The sequence below is a fragment of the Lycium barbarum genome, chromosome 11 (assembly GCF_019175385.1).
Source record: "Lycium barbarum isolate Lr01 chromosome 11, ASM1917538v2, whole genome shotgun sequence".
Classification (NCBI taxonomy): domain Eukaryota; kingdom Viridiplantae; phylum Streptophyta; class Magnoliopsida; order Solanales; family Solanaceae; genus Lycium; species Lycium barbarum.
In genome coordinates, this window is record NC_083347.1 from 37,268,006 (window position 1) to 37,290,617 (window position 22,612).

The 22,612-nt window shown below is 35.8% G+C and overlaps 1 protein-coding gene, 1 long non-coding RNA gene and 1 pseudogene across 2 annotated transcripts; 2 read left to right on the forward strand and 1 right to left on the reverse strand.

The window, feature by feature from the left end:
• The first annotated feature begins 2,435 nt into the window (after nucleotides 1-2,435).
• LOC132617055 (diacylglycerol O-acyltransferase 1-like) lies at nucleotides 2,436-12,235 on the forward strand. Its single transcript, XM_060331928.1, has 16 exons — nucleotides 2,436-3,192; nucleotides 5,173-5,253; nucleotides 5,452-5,525; nucleotides 5,622-5,697; nucleotides 5,959-6,026; nucleotides 6,763-6,886; nucleotides 7,102-7,188; nucleotides 8,820-8,921; nucleotides 9,003-9,139; nucleotides 9,796-9,877; nucleotides 9,987-10,007; nucleotides 10,485-10,547; nucleotides 11,046-11,093; nucleotides 11,193-11,255; nucleotides 11,505-11,558; nucleotides 11,675-12,235. The coding sequence occupies exons 1-16, from the start codon at nucleotides 2,914-2,916 to the stop codon at nucleotides 11,777-11,779; spliced, it is 1,464 nt and encodes a 487-aa protein (XP_060187911.1). The 5' UTR covers nucleotides 2,436-2,913; the 3' UTR covers nucleotides 11,780-12,235.
• A 2,426-nt stretch (nucleotides 12,236-14,661) lies between these two features.
• On the forward strand, nucleotides 14,662-17,104 carry LOC132619083 (cytochrome P450 81Q32-like; annotated as a pseudogene).
• Nucleotides 17,105-19,334: 2,230 nt separating this feature from the next.
• LOC132618242 (uncharacterized) lies at nucleotides 19,335-21,580 on the reverse strand. Its single transcript, XR_009574030.1, has 3 exons — nucleotides 21,207-21,580; nucleotides 20,679-20,732; nucleotides 19,335-19,778 (listed from the first exon to the last, which is right to left on the reverse strand). It is a non-coding gene; the product is annotated as an uncharacterized LOC132618242 (long non-coding RNA).
• Nucleotides 21,581-22,612: the final 1,032 nt, after the last annotated feature.

Sequence of the window (22,612 nt, forward strand, 5' to 3'; positions counted from 1 at the left end):
CACTTTTCAAAGTCATTTTCCATACACGAAGTGAGAATATCAGATTCCAGGATTTCTAAGTAATGCACTTGTTAGTTCTGGATCAAATTAAAAGCACAAGTTACCAAATTCAAGTTCAACTAAGAGAATCTAAATTAGTCACTTAGTTGGCGCAACCAATGGAGTATAACTAAACAAAGAAGATGAAGAAAGAAGGTTAAGGAGAAGAAACTCCCATTCTATTAGATTAGGAGACAGGGATGAAAGTAGTTGCGCACTGGTGAAGAGAAAACTCTTGCAGCGGCTTCGACCGAGAGAGAATGGAAAAAACTCTTGCAAAACCATTGATTTTTTCTTCGTTCTTTTGTTGGATATGCAGGCAAGTTAATAAGGTCTTTTTTTTTAAACGATCTATTTTTTTTTAAAAAAAAAAAAATTACATAGGGGTAGGGGAAGGGGAAGGGGAAGGGGAAATGGGGTAAGAGATTACAATGTGGGGATTCAAACCGTCACCAACAAGGTGTAAGTTTAGGGAGCCAACCAACTGAGCTAGTAGAGAGGCCTTTGAATTTTCCAATTGAGGGATTAGGGGACCGAAACGGCTGTTAGTTAACTTTAATTAGTCGTGACTTTTGCCTTTCGTGTACATTAAGTAGAATGTAATATTTAAGGAAAATGCAAAAAAAAAAAAAAAAAAAAAAACTACAAAAGATATATATATATATATATATATCATCATATTTGGAGTTTCTTACCTAGTCAATTTTTTGTTGTTTGGTAATTGTGTAAACACAAAAGAGCAAACTTGTTTGATTCTTACGTAACGGTCAATAGAAACGGCTTTGGTATTTTTGATAGAACTTCCGTTATATTTTTCGTAAAAGAACAAGATGTCTTGTTTGTTAACTATTAAACACACTCTTGCCGTTTTTAATTTATTTCAAGGAAGATAATATTTCTACATTTAAAAACTCACGCTTAATAATATGCTATAAATGTCATAACACGTTTAAAATAAATGATAAGGGTACTCACCTTAACAATAGTAAAGCTAAAATGAGAATATATAATACTTAACCACGATCTATCACTTTACGGTTATTTATTAATGTAAGAAAGATACATGAGTGTGAATAAATTAATACTCTAAGTATGATTAAAGTGTTGTAAATATGATAATGTGGATGTCCATAACTTCTAGGAGTTAATTCACCATTATGTGCACCATTATGTGTAGTTATACCACACCTCCATTACTCTCTCATTCATCTCTCACAACCACATATTCTTCCCACCTTCTCAAGGGGTTAATGCCATATTCAAGACAATCTTGTAACCCCCTCTCTATGGAGTAGTATAAATAGAGGTATGATATGTGATGTATGATACACTTGAAAGAAAGAAGAAAGTCATCTTTACATTGTTTTATTCTATATTGTTTCTCTTGTTCTAATAGTTTATATTGTTACTTTGAGTTTGGTTTTGCAACACGTTATCAGCATGATGCTCAAAGATTAAAGATAAATAAAATTCCTCAGTCTTCAATTGGATCCAAGATGAGTAATGGAGATATGTGCCTTTTGGATAGTGCTACAACTCACACTATATTAAGAGAAAAGAAATATTTCTCTCATTTGGTTATGAAAAAGGCTTATGTTAATACAATATCCGATAGTACAAAATTAATTGAGGGCTCTGGAAAAACGATCTTATTACTACCTGGAGGAACAATATTGGTCATTAATAATGCACTGTATTGTAGCAAGTCTCGAAGAAACTTATTAAGTTTCAAGGTTATTCGCCAGAATGGCTATCATGTTGAGACTACCAATGAAGGAAAGGTTGAGTACCTTTATATTATTACAATGAAAGCTGGGGAAAAGTTTGTACATGAAAAATTACCCGCATTTTCTTCCGAGTTGTACCATACAAGTATTGGTGCGGTTGAAACACATGTTGTAGTAAACAAAAGGTTTAATGATTCTAATGATTTTATTATTTGGCATGACCCGTTGGGCCATCCCGGTTCTAATATGATGCGCAAAATAATTAAGAATTCACATGGGCATACTTTAAAGAACCAAAAGATTCTTCAATTTAAAGAATTCTCTTGTGCTGCTTGTTCTCAAGGAAAATTGATTATCAAACCATCAACAACTAAGGTTGGGATTGAATCCCCTGCATGCATTTCTGGAACGTATACAAAGTGATATATGTGGGCCAATTCACCCTCCATGTGGATCATTTAAATATTATATGGTCTTGATTTATGCATCTACAAGATGGTCACATGTGTGCTTATTATCAACTCCCAATATGGCTTTTGCGAGATTGTTGGCTCAAATAATAAGATGAAGAGCACAATTTTCAAATAATGCGATAAAGAAAATTCGTGAAAATCTCAGGTTAAATAGTTTCATGCTTTGACGACTGAAAAGTCAAAAGGAACCGAACCTCCATACCATAACGACTTGTGATATGCAAGTAACCATTTTTGTTCTTTTGACGTTTTCTTCCTAAACCAAAACGAAAACTTCACCTCTCTTATTTCGGCAAAATTTGACCCCTCACAAATTTCCAAGCGCCTCTTTCCAGTGATCTTTGTCACTTCCCTCCCCAACCCAAAAAAAAAAAAAAAAAAAAAAAAAAAACAAAGGCAGAAATTCCACCATATCTATGCATTGCATAAACTCCAGTTTCTAAAAATACAAAAATATGTAAAATTCAAAATGAAACCGCCTTAAGCAGCTAATCATAATTACTTGTCCAAATCTCACCCAATCCTGATCCCTCCCTCCCTTTCTTTTTCTCTTTTAGATCCGTCATTCTTGTTACCGATAACAATTCATTGCATGTGAAGTTTGATTTCGAATCGAGTGTTATCCAACTCTCTTCACAATCTTTTCTAGGCTGTGATTTGGTAAGAGATAGGCAATGACGATAACGGAATTGCCGGCGACGATAGCTTCGGGTAATGAAAACGTCAACTCCGATCCTAATCACGTGGTTCGGAGAAGACGTGGCAGTAACGGTTATGAGGAGGCTAGTGCAGCAATGAACAGTTCGGACGGATATGGAAGGGACGCTGATGGTGGTGTTGCCGTCAATGGCGAGGAAAGCAAATCGGCGTATAAATATTCATACAGGGCGTCGGCACCAGCTCACAGGAGAATCAAGGAGAGTCCTCTCAGCTCCGATGCCATTTTCAGACAGGTGTGTCTCTCTCTATTTTTCATTTCTCTGTTGCTGCTATTCGAATTTCACTATACTAGTAGCCGATGCATTATCCTTGTCTTTCCATTTATGTTACTATCTCTTGTCTCTTGTACTTCGCTTATCGTATTACTGTTACTTTTCTACAAAATGCTTTGTTATGCTTTCTATTGTATCTTGCGATGACTTCTTTACTTCTGTTAATTCTTGTCTAACCTTTTTCTTGAGCTGAGAAGGTATAGGGTAATACGCTCTATCCTCCCCACACCCCACTTTTGTGGGAATCTATTGGGTATGTTGTTGTTGTAATGATTGAATAAACAGAGAAATTTTGGATGTCGTGCTTCGTCCTTGTCATAGGAGGTCAAACAAGCCTTGTGTTGATTGGTAGCACGTCTATTTTAGGATGTACTAATTGTGATATGTGATCTGTGAGGGAATGCATCTGAACTGCAAACATCCTATGACAACAGATTGACGAATCGGGTCAATCAAATTGTGTGAGGGTTAAGGCTAATGGCATGACCAGCAGGCGGCGTTCGTCAAGGACATGGCGGCGGAATGGGGGAGGGTTGAAGGGCGGAAGGATGCTTTCATGATTTCTTCAATTTCCCGGATTAAGTGTTGGAGTTCCTGAGGTGGATTTTGGAGAATTTGTGATTTTGGACTGTGGCTACTATTTAATTTCGAGAAAGTTGGGTTCTCGGGGAAGAAGAACGGTGGAATAAATTGTTAATAAAGGAGGTCATTCTTTTTCCTTGATTATTCATTCAAACTCAATGTTTAGCATGTTTTCTCGATTTCTTGTTAAATTTGGAGTTTCTGAGGTGGGTTTTGAAGAATGCGTGTTTTAGAGTAAATTTTTTATGAGGTTGTTTAGTGTTTGTGAAGGTATGAAGAGTGACGATGAGAGATGGGCAGAGAAGCCACCGGAACCAAATTCAGTGCACAGATAAAACAAAAATAAGGAAACAAAAATTAGAAATGAGATAGAAACAAATAAGGAAAAAAATAACTAAAAATACATATATTTATGAAAAGAAATTTAAAAAATAAAGTTTTAATATTTATTTTTGGTGCTCACTCTCTCAAGGAGAGTGAAATACACTCACTTTTCCACGTAAGCATTTAGGGAGGTAATAATTCCGTTTTTAAACTGTTCAGGGGGTAATAGGACCACCATGCAGAAAAAGTGTGTAGTTGGCATTTGGCCATTTTCTCGAAAAAGACGCTGAGCTTACCCATCGCCTGAAAGATAGGGTACTAAAACAAAGAGGTCAACCAAAAAGGTAATTCTGCCACTGTCAGTGATCATGCCACAAGAGAAGCTGTCCTTAATTCATCATCTAAATAATAGGTTTTCACCCTGATCTGAAAGATAGGGTACTAAAACAAAGAGGTCAGCCAAAAAGGTAGTCCTGCCACTTTGAGTGATCATGCCGCAAGAGAAGCCGTCCTTAACCCATCATCTAACTATTAAGTTTTCACCCTGCGTAATCTAGGACGATACTCATAGTACAATATGGTCACCAAAGTTTCAGGGGAAGTTATATAGAATTGTCAATAGATAATGGGTTCTTCTGATATTTAGTTTGATCACAAATAGATAATATTCGCCCTAATGGTAAGAGTTACTGTGCAATATTATCAGTATTCACTAATGAAGACAGTGGAAGTCTATAAACTTTTTGCAGACAATAGATCCTCAATTTCGTGTTTTTCTTGATTGCATTTCATGTGGCTCACAAGTGCTTATGGCATAATATTCACTATAAAAGAGTTACCATGCTATTATCAGTATTCACTATTGATGTCTGAACTAATGAAGAAAGTGGAAGTCTACAAACATTTTGAAGACTAAGGAATTTCAGTTTCGGGTTTTTCTTGACTGCATCTCATGTGGCCCACAAGTACTTATACCTTTGTATAAAGCGGGCATAAAACTCTTTGCTGATGCCCAATATATGGTTCTTGTGGTAGAGTCATGCAGGCCTGTTCAATCTCTGTGTGGTGGTGCTGATTGCTGTTAACAGCAGGCTGATTATCGAGAATTTGATGAAGGTATACATCTTTCTGTAATATCACTGTAATTAATTTGACTAGACAGTTCAATTTGTCGCCTGACCACTTGTTTGATGCATCAGTATCGCCATCAAAGCGAATCAATAAATAGGAATAGTGTTACAAAAGAGATTATATTTCATTTCAAAATGTTTTAGGTATTCTACTGCAGATGACAAACTTTGGCTACTATTGCAGTATGGCCTGTTAATTAGAGCTGGCTTTTGGTTTAGTTCGAAGTCTTTACGGGATTGGCCGCTTCTAATGTGCTGGTATTTCCATCCTGAGTCCCTTCTCTTTGCTCTGGTCTTAAATACCTACTATACTATTCTTTCGACAAAAAAATGAAAGTCTTTATGTGCTTCCAGTCTCAGTCTCCAACTTTTGCCTCTCACTGCTTTCCTTGTGGAGAAGATGGTGCGGCAGAGGCGTATGACTGAGCGTGTAAGTAGAGATCACCTTTTTTTCTCTGTTTGCTTTTTTTTTTTTTTTTTTTCCTCTCAAAATCCATCCTTATCATATAAATTGAAAATTTCTTTCACATGGAGCTCCACTGACTCGTGTTCCTGTTTATAGTAAGGAGGCTTACGCTGGTGTGTTTGTGGCCATTGTGATTTGTCATTTGTGATGCTTTGACTATTTTTATGATCCTTAAATACTTTAACACTCAACTTAATCAAGAATTTCTTCTTCCTGATGCTGCAGGTGGTGGTCATTCTTCACATAACTATAACAACAGCTGCCATTTTGTATCCAGTTCTGGTCATTCTTAAGTATGTCTTTATGTACTGTAGTCATGAAACTTTGATATACATCCCCCATTTTTTTATTTTTTTTGGGTTAAACTTTGTCTTCATTGATCATTGATGTGCAAAAAGTTACATATTGAGTTTGGCATACCAAACTTTGTACATGATCAATTAGCTGAGACTACTACAGTTAGTCCTACCTCTTAAAAGTGTATGGTAGGTGGCTTTTGCGGCTGCCATGTTTGTGATTAAACTGAGAATTTAGCTACTACAACTGGTGAATATCTTAGATGTCAAAATATGCCTATTTATTGGGAGAGGAGTTCTGCATAGGAACTAATACTCCCTCCATTCCAATTTTATGTGACACTCTTTCCTTTTTAGTCAGTCCCAAAAAGAATGACACCTTTCTATAATTAGTAAAAACTCAACTTTATATCTACCTTTTTACCTTTAATGAAATGATTTCTAGCCACACAAATTTGTATGGTTTGTTTTAGACCACAAGTTTCAAAAGTCTGTCTTTACTTCTTAGACATTGTGCCAAGTCAAACACCCTCATGTAAAATGGGACGGAGGGAGTATTTCTTTCTGACTTGAACTGTTCAAGACATTTTTAAACGTTCATTTTTTGATATTGGGTAGGATAACCGCTGATGTAAATTTAGATTACCATTACTAGGGGAGAATATTCAACTGTATTTCTCTAGCTGATATATATTGAAAATAATATCAAGTTTATGCGTTTTAAACTGCACAGGTGTGATTCTGCTTTTCTGTCTGGTGTCATATTGATGCTGGTTGCTTGTATTGTATGGATGAAGCTGGTTTCTTATGCGCATGCAAATCACGATATGAGACAGCTTGCAAAGTCTATGGATAAGGTATTATTGCTCTGTGTCCTCTTCTCTCATGGACCTGCAGGATCTCAACTTCATTAAAGCTTCATTTGTGGGTGAAATTTTAAAAATCACTAGATTAATCAACTTCAGTGATTTAGCTTATACTTGTGGTTTGAGCAATATTAATATGGAGTCTCTTATGTCTAGCTAATTCATGTTTTTTTTTCCTTTCTTTATTCACTTATTTATGTTGTTAGGCTGAAACTTCAGATGGGGATTACTCTTATGATGTTAGCTTCAAGAGTTTGGCTTACTTCATGGTTGCTCCTACATTATGTTATCAGGTAGGATCAGTTAAATCCTGCAAAATTTTATCCATTCATTTTCATCCATTGCAGAGAACCTGCACCGCAACATCATTAGCTTATATCTATTTGCAAAATAACCCTGATTCTAGATAAATAAACTTGTTTATGGTGGTTTTGATGCAATGTTTAATGTAGAAATTAGGAGTGGATGACTGTGCCTGTTGATGATTTCAGGTTTATGGTTTGGTCATAGAGGACTAGACATTATTGCTGATAAACATGTATTAAGTATGTGAAATTAACTATAATACGTTGACTTCAATGCTCAAAGTTATATGATTTGACCATCAAATTTTTCTTAATTTCCCAGGCATTTTGCAACTAAAAACTAAATCAGTAGATACTATTCTCTCTTCTTCTTCTTCTTCTTTTTTTTCCTTTAAATTAACTGTGGTGTCTGGGCCAGTGTGCATGCACCTTGACTAATTCTACGGGCTACCTGGTACCTCCAGTAACTCTGTCCACAAAGGCTTGGACAGATGGGAAGAAATCACCTAGTTTGTTTGCCTCCGCGGGGATTTCAACCTGATACCTCATGGTTCTCTATTCACTTCATTGACCACTAGGCTACACCCTTGATCTGAAGTAAAGTAAAATTAGGTCACAAGTAGGACAAAGGGGTTATTCATCTTCGAATATATCAAAAATTAGGAGCTTTAAATTGGTGTTGCAATTACTACAAATAGTAAATTTGGTGCTAGGAATCTTGTGATTCTTAGTCATCAACTTATTATTTTTGTGTATTATTTTTGCGTTTTAGATTGTTTGGCAGAGTGCTGATCCCTAATATGAATCTTCACAAGACTAACTACTTCCCTGCTACACTATAGTATGTATCAAATGGTCGTGTCTTCTCATTGTGAGAATCCTCATATTTCCTTCTCTACAGTTATTGATAACTTCATGCTTTCCGTGATAGATTCCAAGCTCTAAACAGTTTGTTCAAATAGTATTGGTGCAAATAGAGTAAATTATTTTTAAAAACGAATTAATAAAGACAGACATGTCACTACACTAACTTGTTATTCTTGTATGCTTGACGATTTACCTTGGACTTAGTATTGTTGGTGTTTAGATGTTTTAACTTACTCATTGAGATTGTAAATGGATTGGGTTATATGATATTCTTTAAACTACTTACATTGTTGCCTTTGAATTTTCTTATTGAATTGTGCTGTTCATACTCAGACTCCAAGACCAGTTTCTTGTTATAAAGAGCTTTAGGTTAAGTCCAGTTCAATTAGTATATTAGGAGTTGTTGAATTGAACATATTCATTCATTTTGACTACTATAGTGTATTTTATCATACTAATTTTGGGTCTGGTCTAGAAAGACGATCTCAACCAAACAATTAAGCTAGAACTGCACAAAGTTCATTCCATGATCATCTACTATTGAAGGAGTCTTTTCCATCTATATTAATAATTATGGTGGTTTCCTCTTCCTTTTTCTTACCAAAAAAAAAAAATATATTTGATATGATCTTATAATTAAATCCCTTTTCTAATAAAAATCCTGTACAAGGGATCAAAGAGATTTCACTCTAGGAGTTGTTTTTGCATCAACTCATTAGTTTTCTTGGATTTATTTATTGTGTTATCTGAAGCTTAGCTATCCCCGCACTCCATGCATTCGCAAAGGTTGGGTGGCCCGGCAATTCATCAAGTTGGTAATATTTACAGGATTGATGGGATTTATCATAGAACAGGTGCTTTTTTCTTTTGTGAAGGTTCAATCTGTATTTCCTCTGATAAGCGTAAATATATTCTGATTGGATGTCCTTGTGCAGTACATTAACCCAATTGTACAAAATTCACAACATCCTTTGAAAGGAAACCTTTTATATGCCATCGAGAGGGTATTGAAGCTTTCGGTTCCAAATTTATATGTCTGGCTCTGCATGTTTTACTGTTTCTTTCATCTTTGGTATGTCCCTCTACTTTTAATTCATATATTATTTACTTCTTTTCCTTTTGATCGATGCCCGAATCCTTTATCTTGCAAGAAATGTGTGCTTTAATATCCTTCAGAACTAGTAGTCATTAACATCGCTGAAGTGTATGTCTCCACAGTTTCCCCTTTTCCCAATCGAAACATGTTTATTTCAATTTTTGATGGTTAATTACTAACCGTTGAAGTATCGATGACAGCACTAAAACTTGAGTTTCTTAACACAACTATCAGGGAGAAAAGAAAGGAGCAGAAGGTGCACCAAAAGAACCTGGAGGTTCTCAATGAGCCCGAATGGTGTTAGTTAGCATATATCTGATTGATATCTGTTCTCTTGAGGCTAAGGCCTTCTGAATCCTTTGAACAGTTATGATTGTTGACATGAGATTAGGACTTCATTTCATCAGATGTTTAGACAATGCATTCTTCCTTATTTTGTGTTAGTGTTGAAGCTTCAATGTCACGGCATATTGGCATCATAATTTATCTCTTTTCTTTCTCTTCGAAATGGCGTTCGTGTTATGAAAAGCTTAATACTCTTTTCTCTGAATAATACTAAAATGAATATTTGGCTTATGTTCCTGTGCATCAAGGAGAATGGGTTCTGTTTACATCTTTCATATTTGTCTCAGGCTAAATATACTTGCCGAACTATTATGTTTTGGTGATCGTGAGTTCTACAAGGATTGGTGGAATGCCAAAACAATTGATGAGGTAGATTCAAATATCACTTTGCCTTTTGCTATATCCCAACTGTTTCAGAGCTGGTTGAAGTTTCTTTTTCTTTTTTTACGTGATTGTCCTGCTGCGGCTGTTGTATCAGTACTGGAGAATGTGGAATATGGTATGTCTATCTTCCTTTTTTGGTATCTTTTTCTGATTCTTATGCACGCAAACATGTTGTCTTATTGACCAAGAAGTGGAATACCAAAAGTACATTTTGAAATGATGTTGTATCCTATCGCCATCATTCTTGGTTTGGTTTGTCACTAAGTAAAGTTTTCCTTAACAGAATCAAATGTCTATCTTCTCCAGCCTTCTTATTCTGAAAGCTTGGAGTATTTCCTCTTATATGTAACTGCATATAGGTTGTTCTTTAAGTTGTATCGGTGTATTTCTGTCCACCTAACAACAGCCTAACAGATTGCATGAGATTACATTAAACAAAGGCCTTTATTGAGGTCCCGCTTCCCCAGATGAATTTGATATTCCACCATATAAAAGAATCCTAAGTACAAGCACATGCAATTAAGCTTCCATCTCTGTCGAGCATTTTTCCTTCCCGTAACATTAGTAACCATGTATCTTGTGATTATTGCAGCCTGTTCATAAGTGGATAGTTCGTCACATTTATTTTCCATGCTTAAGGAACGGAATTCCAAAGGTGCCTTCTCAGCTCACTAATTTGTTTTTTGTTTTTTCGTGTATATATCGTACTTTTCTTGTGTTAGCCTTTCGAAATTGATTTTTGCCATTTCTTCTACTTTTAGTTTCATTATATCTTGACAAGGTGGAAGGAATTACCTCACTTCCACTTTGCGGCAATCTATGTTCTCAATTAAAAAATGCATTTTTTTTAGAAAATATATGGCAGCACTTTCACCTTTTATCCCACGTCGATTTTCGAGCACAAATATTTCCAGTGAAGATGGGTTTAAAACCTTAATTTTAAATCTTGAAAAATAAATTGCCCCTGATATTCGACCTTCATAAAGTACTTTTTTAGTTGACAATAGCAGAATATTTTACGTAAAATAATTTTTCTGTCAGACCTCAGTTAATTGGTGAGTCTGTATATAGGATAATATGCCAACCTGTTGCTTCAAATGATTTTGCACTTTTCTGCTTTGACAAGTTTAATATCCAGTAACACTTGGTGCAGGGGGTCGCAATATTGATTGCTTTCCTTGTATCTGCTGTTTTCCACGAGGTATGTTGTTTCCGCCTTCTTCCATATTTTACAAGGAAACCCGGTAATGGCGACTTAACAACTACTGGTTTGAGATGACATGTTCCTGCCTATCTGCAGCTGTGTATTGCTGTTCCTTGTCGCCTTTTCAAGTGGTGGGCGTTCAGTGGAATTATGTTCCAGGTAATGGAACTTAACATATTGTTATTGGATTTAAGTTGTATACATTGGCGACAACTTTTTATACTATCAGTGTAGTTTAACTTATTATAGTAGGTTAGCTGTCATTTCATCAGGTACAGAGAACTTAAACTCATTGTTATTCATGTTTCCAAAGAACACTGTTTTTAAAACATCAATGTTTGAAAAGGAAAGACTATCATCTTCTTTGTCCATGCTGAAGATTAAATTTGGCTATGTTTCTCTGATCAGGTTCCTTTGGTCATTCTCACAAACTTCTTACAAAATAAGCTCCAAAGCTCGATGGTATGTTTTTGGGTGCAGTTATATTTCCATATACTCAGCTAATTCCTTTTTTGTCTTCTAAATTCATTTAAAATGTAATTACAAGTGATTGATATTAGGTTATTTAATCTTTCTAGGTGGGGAATATGATGTTCTGGTGCTTTTTCTGCATTCTTGGTCAGCCAATGTGTGTGCTTCTGTATTACCACGACGTGATGAATAGAAAAAGCAGTGCACGTTAAGCTTCATCCTGAGGATGATTCGTTGTGTGGTCGAGTATTTAAGTTTTGGATTCCAAGCTCCATGCTACTGTTTCTTAGAGGACAGTGGTCATCCACTAGCAACAAACATTGCTGATGATGTGTTTCTGGCAAGGCATTCCTGCTATTTCCTCATCACTCCAAATGATATTCAGATGATACAAAATTATCTGTTCTGAATGCACGACTCAAGGGGACGACAAGTGATGGTGATATCTAACATTTTATTGCTTTCTCCATGTCAGGGAAATGTAAAATACTATCTTGAGGTACCTGCTCTTGTTATAGTAGTCCTTGTCGCCTCTAATTTCTCATTCATCTGTTCTGCTTGAAGCTGGCTGTGACTCTAGCATGAAATGTAAATAATTACAGATAAACATAGCTGATTGTGAAACAAAATCTTGGAGGAAGTGGAAATCATACTTTTCTTAAGACCAATGTCGCTCATCCTTGGGTATTGCACAGCTGTGAAAGACATTTGAACTTTTGAAGTAGCCTCATACGGCTTATCAAAATTGATCAAACTACAAACAACTTGATAGAATTATATTAGATTTAATAATGTACGTCCTCTTTTTATGTAATGGTGTCTGATTGGAAACGACGTTCATGTTTTTAACTTTTAGATTTCGAAAACCTTTTTTTTTTTTTTTTTTGACGTTCTTGTTACCTAAAGATGTAGTCTGTTTCCTTAGAAGCTAATGTTGATCATCAATTCTATCGATTCCTAGACTTGTAGATTAAGGGCAGACTTTTACTTAAAAGCTCAAGAAAATTATGGTTGCAGTTCAGTTCATTTTCTGTTGGACTTCATCTATGTGGTAGCCCGATAAATTGCCATTTTCTTGTGCGGAATGCTCTTCAAAGGCACTGGTCTTTAATATTTGCCCCTTAAATTTGAAATTTTTAATTTATGTCTTTCGCCTAAAACCTATGGGTTCTGGGTTCAAACTCTCGCTCAGTCAAATATTAAAAAAAAAAATATTGCAAGGCAGAAGTTTGTAGCAAAGTTAGGCCTATTCAGGCAGAATGCCTTCTGCCTGAATAGGCTTAACTTTTGCCCAAAATTAGATCTATTCGGGCAAAAGTTAAATCTTAAGGCAGAGGTTTGTAAAATTCCAACTAAGTAAAAAAAAAAAAATGTCAGAAGGCAAACCTCTTCCTTATGCCAGAAGGCAAAATTCTGCCGAAGGCAGAGTTTTGCTTTCACCAGAAAGCAAAACTCTACCTTAAGGTAGAATTTAAAACTCTGTCTTGCGATTTTTTTTTTTTTTTTTTGACTGAGCGGGATTCGAACCCGAAACCAACAAAGGATTTTTAGCGAAGAGCAAAAATTAAAGACCACCGATTTGAGGGACAAAAGTTAAAGACCAGTGCCTTTGAAGGGCAAATGACCATAAATTGCAGCATAACATTGGTTCTTTTTCAATGTAAAAATTTCATGAGGCAGCCTGTTTTTGATACCGTCATTAAACATGTATCCATCATTTTAACCTTTTTGCACATATACCTTTCAGACATGCGATGTTTGAAGTTTGGCTTTACAAAATCAAAATTTTAGACATTGTATATATGAAGTCGTTCCAAGTGGTACACGTGCAAAAAAAAAAAAAAAAACCGGACACGAGTTAAATGGCGGCGTTAAAATTGGATATCCATGCACTTTGCCCCTTTTCATTTCTTTTACTTTTCATATGCCTCCACTCATTTTTGGGTAAATTTCATAAATGGTCACATAACTATCATTTTTTTCCACCAAAGTCACTTAAGTATGTTTTCTAATACAAGTCACATAACCTTGCGCTTACTATCACAAAAATCACACCTACCGGAGAATCAAACTCCAACGGGTAATATTTTTATTTTTATTTTTAAGCTAATAAATACAAACTCAATTAAAAAGAATTGACCCGCCCAAAATCCATGTGTAAAAATTAAAATACTAAAGAAACAGAACCAATCATTCCACCAAATGTACATCCTTCTCTCTAGGGGTACTCAAGCCAAAAATGTGCGGAAATAAAATGTCATTCTAGAACTAACTTTTTTCGGTTCGAATTTCGTTTTTTTCTTCATAATTTTAATGCAATTTTTTTTTTTTTCTATATGATTCATTTTCATGAGCAGTAATAAAATTTTATGGCTTGTGATGCTAACCGTTGGATGGTGGAATTCCCATGATCGTAGATAAGCTTGTCCATGAAGGGCTGAACTTCAGATATTTGAATTTAAAATTAGGCTTGGCTAGTCCCAACTTCACGCATTTTGGTTGGAATTTTTCTAACTTCAGTTCTGCAAGTCTCTAAGTTGGAAGATGACTAAAAGTCTAACTTCTGATCTTCAAATATTTAGACTTGAGTGCAACTTTAGATATTTGAATCTCAAGTTAGGCTTGACCAAGCCTCAACTTTAGATTCGAAGGACAGAACATTTTGTGATTTTCAACTTCAATCCTGCAAGTTTGAATTTGATTATGAACTGGCTAAATAAATACTCCATTTTATAACTTTCAGCATTTTTTAAAATGACAATCCTCCAAGCGGCTATTTGTGCACTTGGCCCCAAAAGTTTTAGTAATTGTTAGCTGATATTATTAGGAGATTTTCCAGTATTAATAATTCATTTTAGAAAATTAATTCAGGGGTCGTGTTGTTGGTGGAACAAGAGATATTGTATCACATATTTGGTATAATTAAACTTAGCAATCTCAGAATTATTTATACTATAATTGTAATTATATTTTTATACCACAATCCATGAGGGACGATAATTTCAAATTATAACAATAAAATGACACATCGCAATTCTCCAAATTTTATCTCAAAAAGTTATTTAAGAAATATAATATGACACGGAACATGACGTCCAAAAAGGCCAAACATTCACTCATTCATTATGACAAGAAGGGAATCTTAATTGATGGAGTAAGATTGTTTCGGGGCCACTGCAGACAAGCATAATCAATTTAGGATTTAGCTTAATTATATACAGGTCAGTGTAAATAATGAAGAATTTATGTCAATATTGTACTTTAACATTTTATAATGAAGAATTTAATTTACTTTTTTTGTATAATAAAATTAGGCTAATAATAGAGGTAACTATTGTTTGATCATCTTGATCTGATAGCGTAAAAAAAATAAAAAATAAAAACTATACACGGTCAGCGCACAAAAGTCAAGTTAAACAGTACATTATCATCAATGACAATGTTTACATAAAAGTGGTTCTCCTTGCAGTCCAAAGATGACAAAGTCAAATGATGCTGATAACTACACGACATAGTATGAACTAAGACCTTCTTGCACCAAATTTGCACTCATCTGCCTAAATTTTGTCTAGCCAGAATCTAAGTTGCCTAAGAACCCATTGAAGAGGTGAATCCAGAGAGTAAAGTTGAGTATTCTAGTTATTTATAGTTATTGTGAAAAGTACCTTCATTGATTGTATCTGCATCTACCATGGAACTTTCATAATACATCCTCATCTTCACTTTCCTTTACTTGCTAAAGAACCATTTCCTTAGAAAATTTCAAAATCTCCCACCAAGTCCGTTTACTTTTTTACCCATAATAGGCCATTTATATCTATTCAAGAAACCACTCCATGAAACATTAGCCAAGATCTCAGAAAAGCATGGTCCTTTGCTTTTCCTCCGATTTGGATCGCGTCCTGTCCTGCTTGTCTCTTCCCCTTCTCTTGCAGAGGAATGTTTCACCAAAAACGACGCTGTTTTTGCCAACCGTCCAAGGCTTCTTGCTGGAAAACGTCTTGGTTACAAAATAATACTCTTGTTTGGGCTTCGTATGGCCAACATAGGCGCAACCTAAGACGGATTGCGACTCTTGAAATCTTGCCCACTCAGAGAATTCAAATGTTTGCTGATATCCGTAGACATGAGGTCCGCGATCTTCTCCAACGACTTGTAAGGGGCAAAACCAGTGGTGTAGATTCAAACACAAACGTGGTGGATATGAAAGTGGCTTTCTTTGAGATGACAATGAACATCCTGATGATGATGATTGCTGGGAAAAAATACTATGGTGATTCTGGTGAGAAATTTGAGGAATCTAGGAGGTTTAAAGAGAGTGACAGAAACTTTCCAATTGAGTGGTGCAACAAATATAGCAGATTTTGTGCCTATACTTAACTGGATTGGTGTAAACAAACTTGAACACAAGTTGAACGTACTGAAGGAGGAGGGATAAATTTATGCAAGATTTGATTGAAGAGCACAAGAACAACGAAAAGGGATCTTCTTTAGGGCAAAAGAATAACACCATGATTGATGTTCTTCTATCACTCCGAGATTCAGAACCTAATTATTACACAGATGAAGTGATAAGGGGCATGGCAATAGTCATGTTAACAGCAGGGACTGATACTACAGCTAGCACAATGGAATTGGCGTTATCACTTCTTCTGAACAATCCTGAGGCTCTAAAAAAAGCTCAAAACGAAATAGACACTCACATTGGAGAGTCATCAAGATTACTCGACGATTCAGACCTTGTTAATCTTCCTTATCTCCATGGAATCATAAACGAAACTCTCCGAATGTGCCCAGTTGTTCCGTTTCTTGTGCCATATGAGTCCTCGGATGAGCGTGTAGTTGGAAGTTTTTGTGTATCCCACGGGGGACAATGTTGCTGGTGAAATTGTGGGCAATACAAAATGATGCTAAGTTTTGGGAAGAGCCAAATGAGTTTAAGCCTGAAAGGTTTATCGATTTCAAAGGGCAACGCGACGGGTTCAGGCTAATGCCATTTGGATATGGCAGGAGAGGATGTCCAGGTGAGAATTTGGCAATGCATGTGGCTGCTTTGGCATTAGGATCACTTATTCAGTACTTTGAATGGGAGAGGATAGTGAAGAGCTGGTTGACATGACTGGAGGACCTGTACTCACTATGCCTAACGCTATACCATTGCTAGCAAAATGTAGGCCACGCCAAAATATTTTTAACCTTCTTGCTCAGTTGTAATCATAATTCTCCCCTGCACTCTCTCTTTTCAGAAAGAACTAATAAATGCAGAAAAACGAAGCTGCATTTGTCTATTAACACCTTACTAAACAAAACCTAAGGACAAAGTGATATCTATTTTCAAATAGCTTGCTAATTGTTCACAGATTGCAAGGCATGATCAGAAATTATTGCAGAGAAAGCAGCTGATGCTTGATGTACTTGGCGAAAAAGTAAATGTTTCCTTGAAATAAAACAAGTAGAAGAAACACCACTAGTATGTATGTATGTATGTAAAGTTCTTTGGATTTTGCATATATGGATGCAAAGTTTTCTCTTTGATAGAGGTTAGCTTGAAAGTCTGGCCATGTGATTAAATACTTCGTGCTTTGGCGATTTCAACAATAAAACTGGCGAAGAAATAAATTCAACACAAAATTGGAAACAGAAACTAAAAACTTCAACTATATGAAAAGAGTATTTTTGCGTTATCTTTTAGTATAAAAAATACACTCGTCGTCTAAAAATTGGACCACTTCTGCCCTTATTTGCTAACAACTGAATCTTAGACTCATAATTATCGTCTAAGTGGATTAATTAGTATAATTGAAGGGTAATTTTAGCCCTTTCACGAAATAAGCGCCCAACTCATAATTGGCGAATTCGTAGGTTCAATTTCTACTGGATGCACGCCAATGGGACCCTCCAATAAGTCTATTGGAATTGGCTTGAAAACTCTGAATACTAGATATGACCTCAAAATAACAGGGGTCAAGGTCGGCTAGTGAGAGGTTGGGGGATAAGCTTCATCGTCGAGAGGTTTAATCCTCCTCCTTTAAAATTCACTTTAATTGTTTTTTTTTCTTCTTTTTCTTCTTTTTCTTCTTTATCCTCTTCTCCTCCATTGTACGATTCGACCACCCTTTAACCATATATCACCTCAAAGAACTAACATTCTAACAAGCAAGTTTTCCAATACATCGTAGTAATATTGCGGCAAAAAAATTAAACCCGCTTAAATGGAATAAGGAAATAACTGGTTCAGCTTCTGGAAAAGTTTGAATGATTGAAATGAACTACTATTTGTGACGATGTGGGTATTAGTTAGAGGCTGGATTCTTCGATCAGCCATTATGGCATTGGCGATTTCTCAGCTTTTACAAGTTCCTTCTATTTCTCCAAGGAAAGCTCTCCACCCCACCCCCCCACCCCCTCTCCTCTTTTTTTTCTTTTTCTTTTTCTCAGGATAATTAGGTGAGATTCACTCAAGATAGTTGAAGAAATTGGAATATCAATAGCTATTTATGGAAAGAAATCAAAATCAAAATGGTTTATTGGAAAGTAAATCTCCATATAATGTATCATTTAATTGTGTGGACTCGATTTTGAACTCAAATCTACAATTGGATGGTGATGAGAATATGAAGAAATTGTTAGATAAATGTCCCACGTGATTAATTAGGGTTTAATAAATAAAAGGCTAATTAACGAATATTGATCAAATTTTATGGGGTAATTTTTACGGCAAATAAGTAACTTTCCACATTGATGGAAAGTGAAGAGTTAAGTGACTATGTAATGATTAGGAGGTGTGTATGCATGAAAAGTTGGCTGAGAAACGTAACACGTATCAGTATGCGTGACACATGCAGCATACGTGATGAGTAAGCACGACACGTGCACGCAGGGGTGACAGATGTCACACATGCCTTATGTTAGTTGGCATGGCTGACACTTGTCGCATGCATAAAAAGTTGTCTGCATGGTTGATATGTGTCAAGCATGCATGGTAAGGTGTCATTAGCCCTTTGACACTTGTCAAACATACATAAAGGAAGCTCTGCATATGTGACACGGGTCGTGTTATCACGCTTGCACAATCATCCTCCTATAAATAGCTCATTAAGGCTTCATTATTACACATCTAGATAAGAGTAACTTAGTTATTTATATACATCTACTCTGCGTAATTGGAGTATAAAGTAGCCATCAGAAGCTGGTCCTCTTTCAATTGCAATTCACGGTTATTCCCATCAAATAACATGAGAAAGGCGCACTCCAAAGGAGATAAATCAGTTTCTCTGAATGTAATTCAAGAAAATGTTATGAATTCATGTATGTTATCTTGATTAAAATAATGTTATATTATGTCGTGTGAAAATCATTAAATTTCACGATCGTAAAGTCATGTCGGGTTTTCATTAGATTGTTTATGTTTCACAATCTATAACACATAAAATCTTAACAAAATCCTAATAGGAATATGGAAAAGAGTAGCTTTTAAAGGTATTTGAGATTTGATGGATTGCAAAACATGTTTGAGCTCTGGGACTTTGATTTTCATCGAAGAATCATGTTCAAGGGTGGATCAGAAAAAAACAAAGATAAATTTTTTTGGGGGAATCAACATTGAAGTTCGTCGCTGATAGAGTAATTTGTGGAATTTTGACAGATATGGCGTTTATCAATGGAGATTCTCATTTGAAATATTAAATAAACTCTTAAAGTGAATTTCCAAAGAGGAGGATTAAAATTTCGGAAAGGGACGAAAATGTCACACCCCAACCTTGGTGAGGCGTGATTGGCACCCAACACTTACTTAGGGCCGAGCAAACCAACTATGACTCGTATCATCTATGCCCCGAAAGACAAACAAGGCCAACAAGGCCATGATGATATCATATATAACAAACACTGGGCCATCTAGGCCAACATACGTTTCTATAACCAACAGCCCAAAAGCATACATATGTATAAGTACAAGGGCCTACGAGGCCAACATTACAACTGACATGATATGACTCACTGTGTGAATGACTCTGTCTGCAAAGCCTCTAAGAATACATAACTGTAATATATATATATATAAGTTAGGACAGTGCCCCGACGTACCCATAACCTGAAATACATATATGACATACTGACTCGGCAATGCTCCAGAAATAAGTGGAGTTCATCAATCCAAGCTGATACTCGGCAAACCTCGTCAGTGCAATCCTTCTGTCAACCTGTCTGAACCTGCGGACATGAACGCAACGTCCCCAGGCAAAGGGACGTCAGTACGAAATAATGTATCGAGTATGTAAGGCGGAATGAAACATAATAATAACAATATCATACTGTAGATTAAGAGGGATAAGAATCAACCTGTGAACCTTTGACTTACCACTAAGGACTGAAACTTGTGTGATACTATAACCTCTTACGCACGATCATATACATCTTTATGTATCTATAATATTACTGTACTAGTGAGAATATAGCGTATATGCCCCTCTACGACTCTCATATGCATAACCACATCTGGATGACTGTGCACATATGCGTATCATAGTCCGTCCATAGGGCATACAACCTTTCTGAATACAATGAACGCGATGCAAATGCAATGCAATGCATGAATATCATATATGTATGTATATATATACCTTTACCCATTCGCTCCATGGAGCATCATTTCATATCGGCCTCTTCGGGCATCATAATCATCATATACCAGCTGATCAGGTTTGCGTATATAACGCCATAGTCCTTCCCATGCCCCATAATATAATGATTCATAAGTATATAAATATGTATGTATAGATGATGCATGAAAAGTCTTATGAAAATCCGAACTCCCTTTGGAGTGACTTTCTAGTCGTTAACTTCCTACCTTGTTAAGAACATCTTCTTATTATCATACGCCCCCCTTCGGGACTTAGAATCCTTATGAAAATATATACAAAATATGAAACCTTATATATATGTATGCCCCTTCGGGACTTAGGAACTCAAGACATGATCAATATCATCATATGGGAAAACATAAGCTCTTAACACTTCTAGGAATAGAGTCATTATGAGGAACGTTTGGTTACATTTTGTTTCCATATAGACCATGCCAAAAGAATAAAGGAAAGGTTAGCCTTAACATACCTCTTGTCTCCGATACGCACTTAATAACGAATTTTCCTCAATTAGCCCTTCAACCTAAACAATGACAATACGTCCATTAACTCAATGAATACTAATAAACGAGGTATATCAATGATAACTAGTCTCTAAAAAAGAGTCGGGCAACATTTCCCCTATTTCATAACCATCCCCAACTCAATAAATAACATCAACAACAACCTCCATTTACCTCCTTCTAACTTCCAAGCACAAACAACACAATTATAAACTCAAAACAGCCCAATATACATTCGTATACCAACGGTTGTATACACTTCTTTATTTTCGTATATACATGGTACAACAGCAACAACAACAACTATAACTACGGCCAATTCCCATGATATTCAAGCCCACAAAACAACTCATAACAATCACCAAACAATCCACACGATAACAACAACAACAACAACTTATCCGATTTCCGCCATTAGTTCCGTAGTTCTCATCTCACAATTTAGTTATGACCTGGACGAATTTTAAATATATCCAGTAGAGGAGAATTCTTACCTCATATGCCAAGAAATAATCTTCTTCCACCTTACTTCATTACGAAGAAAGCCCGGAGTCAACAACACGACAAAACGAAACAACGAGATTGAAGCGGTGAGATAATTAAATTGAATAACGTTGCTGTTTTGGTTTGGAACAAGCTAACGTTGTTGCCCATATTTTCTTTCTCAAAAATACTTATCCCCAAAGTTTAAGTTGCTGGGATATTTTGGCGATCAAAAGTATACCCAAAGTGGAGGTATAATTTCTCAAAGTGCAAGAACAACTTTCCAAAAAAGAAAAGTGTGGGCACATATTTTACTACGTTCAGCCCATATTACTTTCAAGACATTTGCCTTATATCCTATTGGATCTCCAAACTAATCCCTCTTATATTGAAAGAGGCCCCCACTCTATTAATTGCTTTCATAAGGTATCAACATATTATGAAGGCAGCCACCACACATCCATATTTACACATATGTTAGTCACTAGACCTCATGCTCTGCTACCACGTGGAAAGGGGTTTTCCCCTAGTACTTATTCACCTAATTTTAATTTATTCCCTTAGGGATCGTTTGGTGCATGATATAAGTTGGGATATCCCAACACTAATTTTTTATATCATGTTTGGTAAAATGTATAAATTTATCCTGAGATAAATTTATACCTTGTACCAAACAAAGTATAAAATGCATCTCATGGTATAAGCTGGGATATCCTTTCTTATCTCACTTATCCTGGGACTATTTTATCCCATCTAGGAGATGAGATAAAATAGTCCCAAGATATGAGATAAATTAGTCCCGACATTATAATCTCAGGATAATTTTGGCCATGCACTAAACAACTACTTAATCTCTCGCTACAATTCCTCATATAATCACACACATAATTAATTTCTTGATCTCAATTCACTTAAATAATAACCATTTTTAACACACTTCATATACACATTATCATGTTCATGTAATATGGTACGAGTCTGTAGCCTCTTTTGGAACACACAAAATATTACTCTTAATCACTATCATCCCAATTTCAAGTCTTAAATAATTTCGGGACTTGCCCTTTTATATTCCGAGCTCTTGATTTGCATGCTTGAATATAACCAAATCCTCCGTGCTCGGGTAAATTTTCTCATGTTGGACGGTTCAATTTCCTCGTCCAGCTTGGACCGTGTTTCGTTCAAATAAATATCGAACTTCGACGAAACTTATTTTCTCCGATTCGTTTAACCTCTAACCTTCACGACCCTTGCTTATCACTTGTTAAACATAACATAAACACTTATAACTTCAAAGATAATCCTATCCTTTGAGCTTATGTGACTAGCTTATGACGCAACTTCACGTACGAAAATACGAGATGCAACAGAGAATTACCTTTCAACTATACTAATTAATCTAATTAGACAAGCATTA

What these genes read in the sequence shown, in the direction of transcription:
- LOC132617055 (XM_060331928.1), top strand. Translation starts at nt 2,914, where the DNA reads ATGACGATAACGGAATTGCCGGCGACGATAGCTTCGGGTAATGAAAAC. An exon ending in CCGATGCCATTTTCAGACAG is followed by an intron (nt 3,193 to 5,172) that starts GTGTGTCTCTCT and finishes TTCTTGTGGTAG; the next exon opens with AGTCATGCAGGCCTGTTCAA. An exon ending in TGGCCGCTTCTAATGTGCTG is followed by an intron (nt 5,526 to 5,621) that starts GTATTTCCATCC and finishes ATGTGCTTCCAG; the next exon opens with TCTCAGTCTCCAACTTTTGC.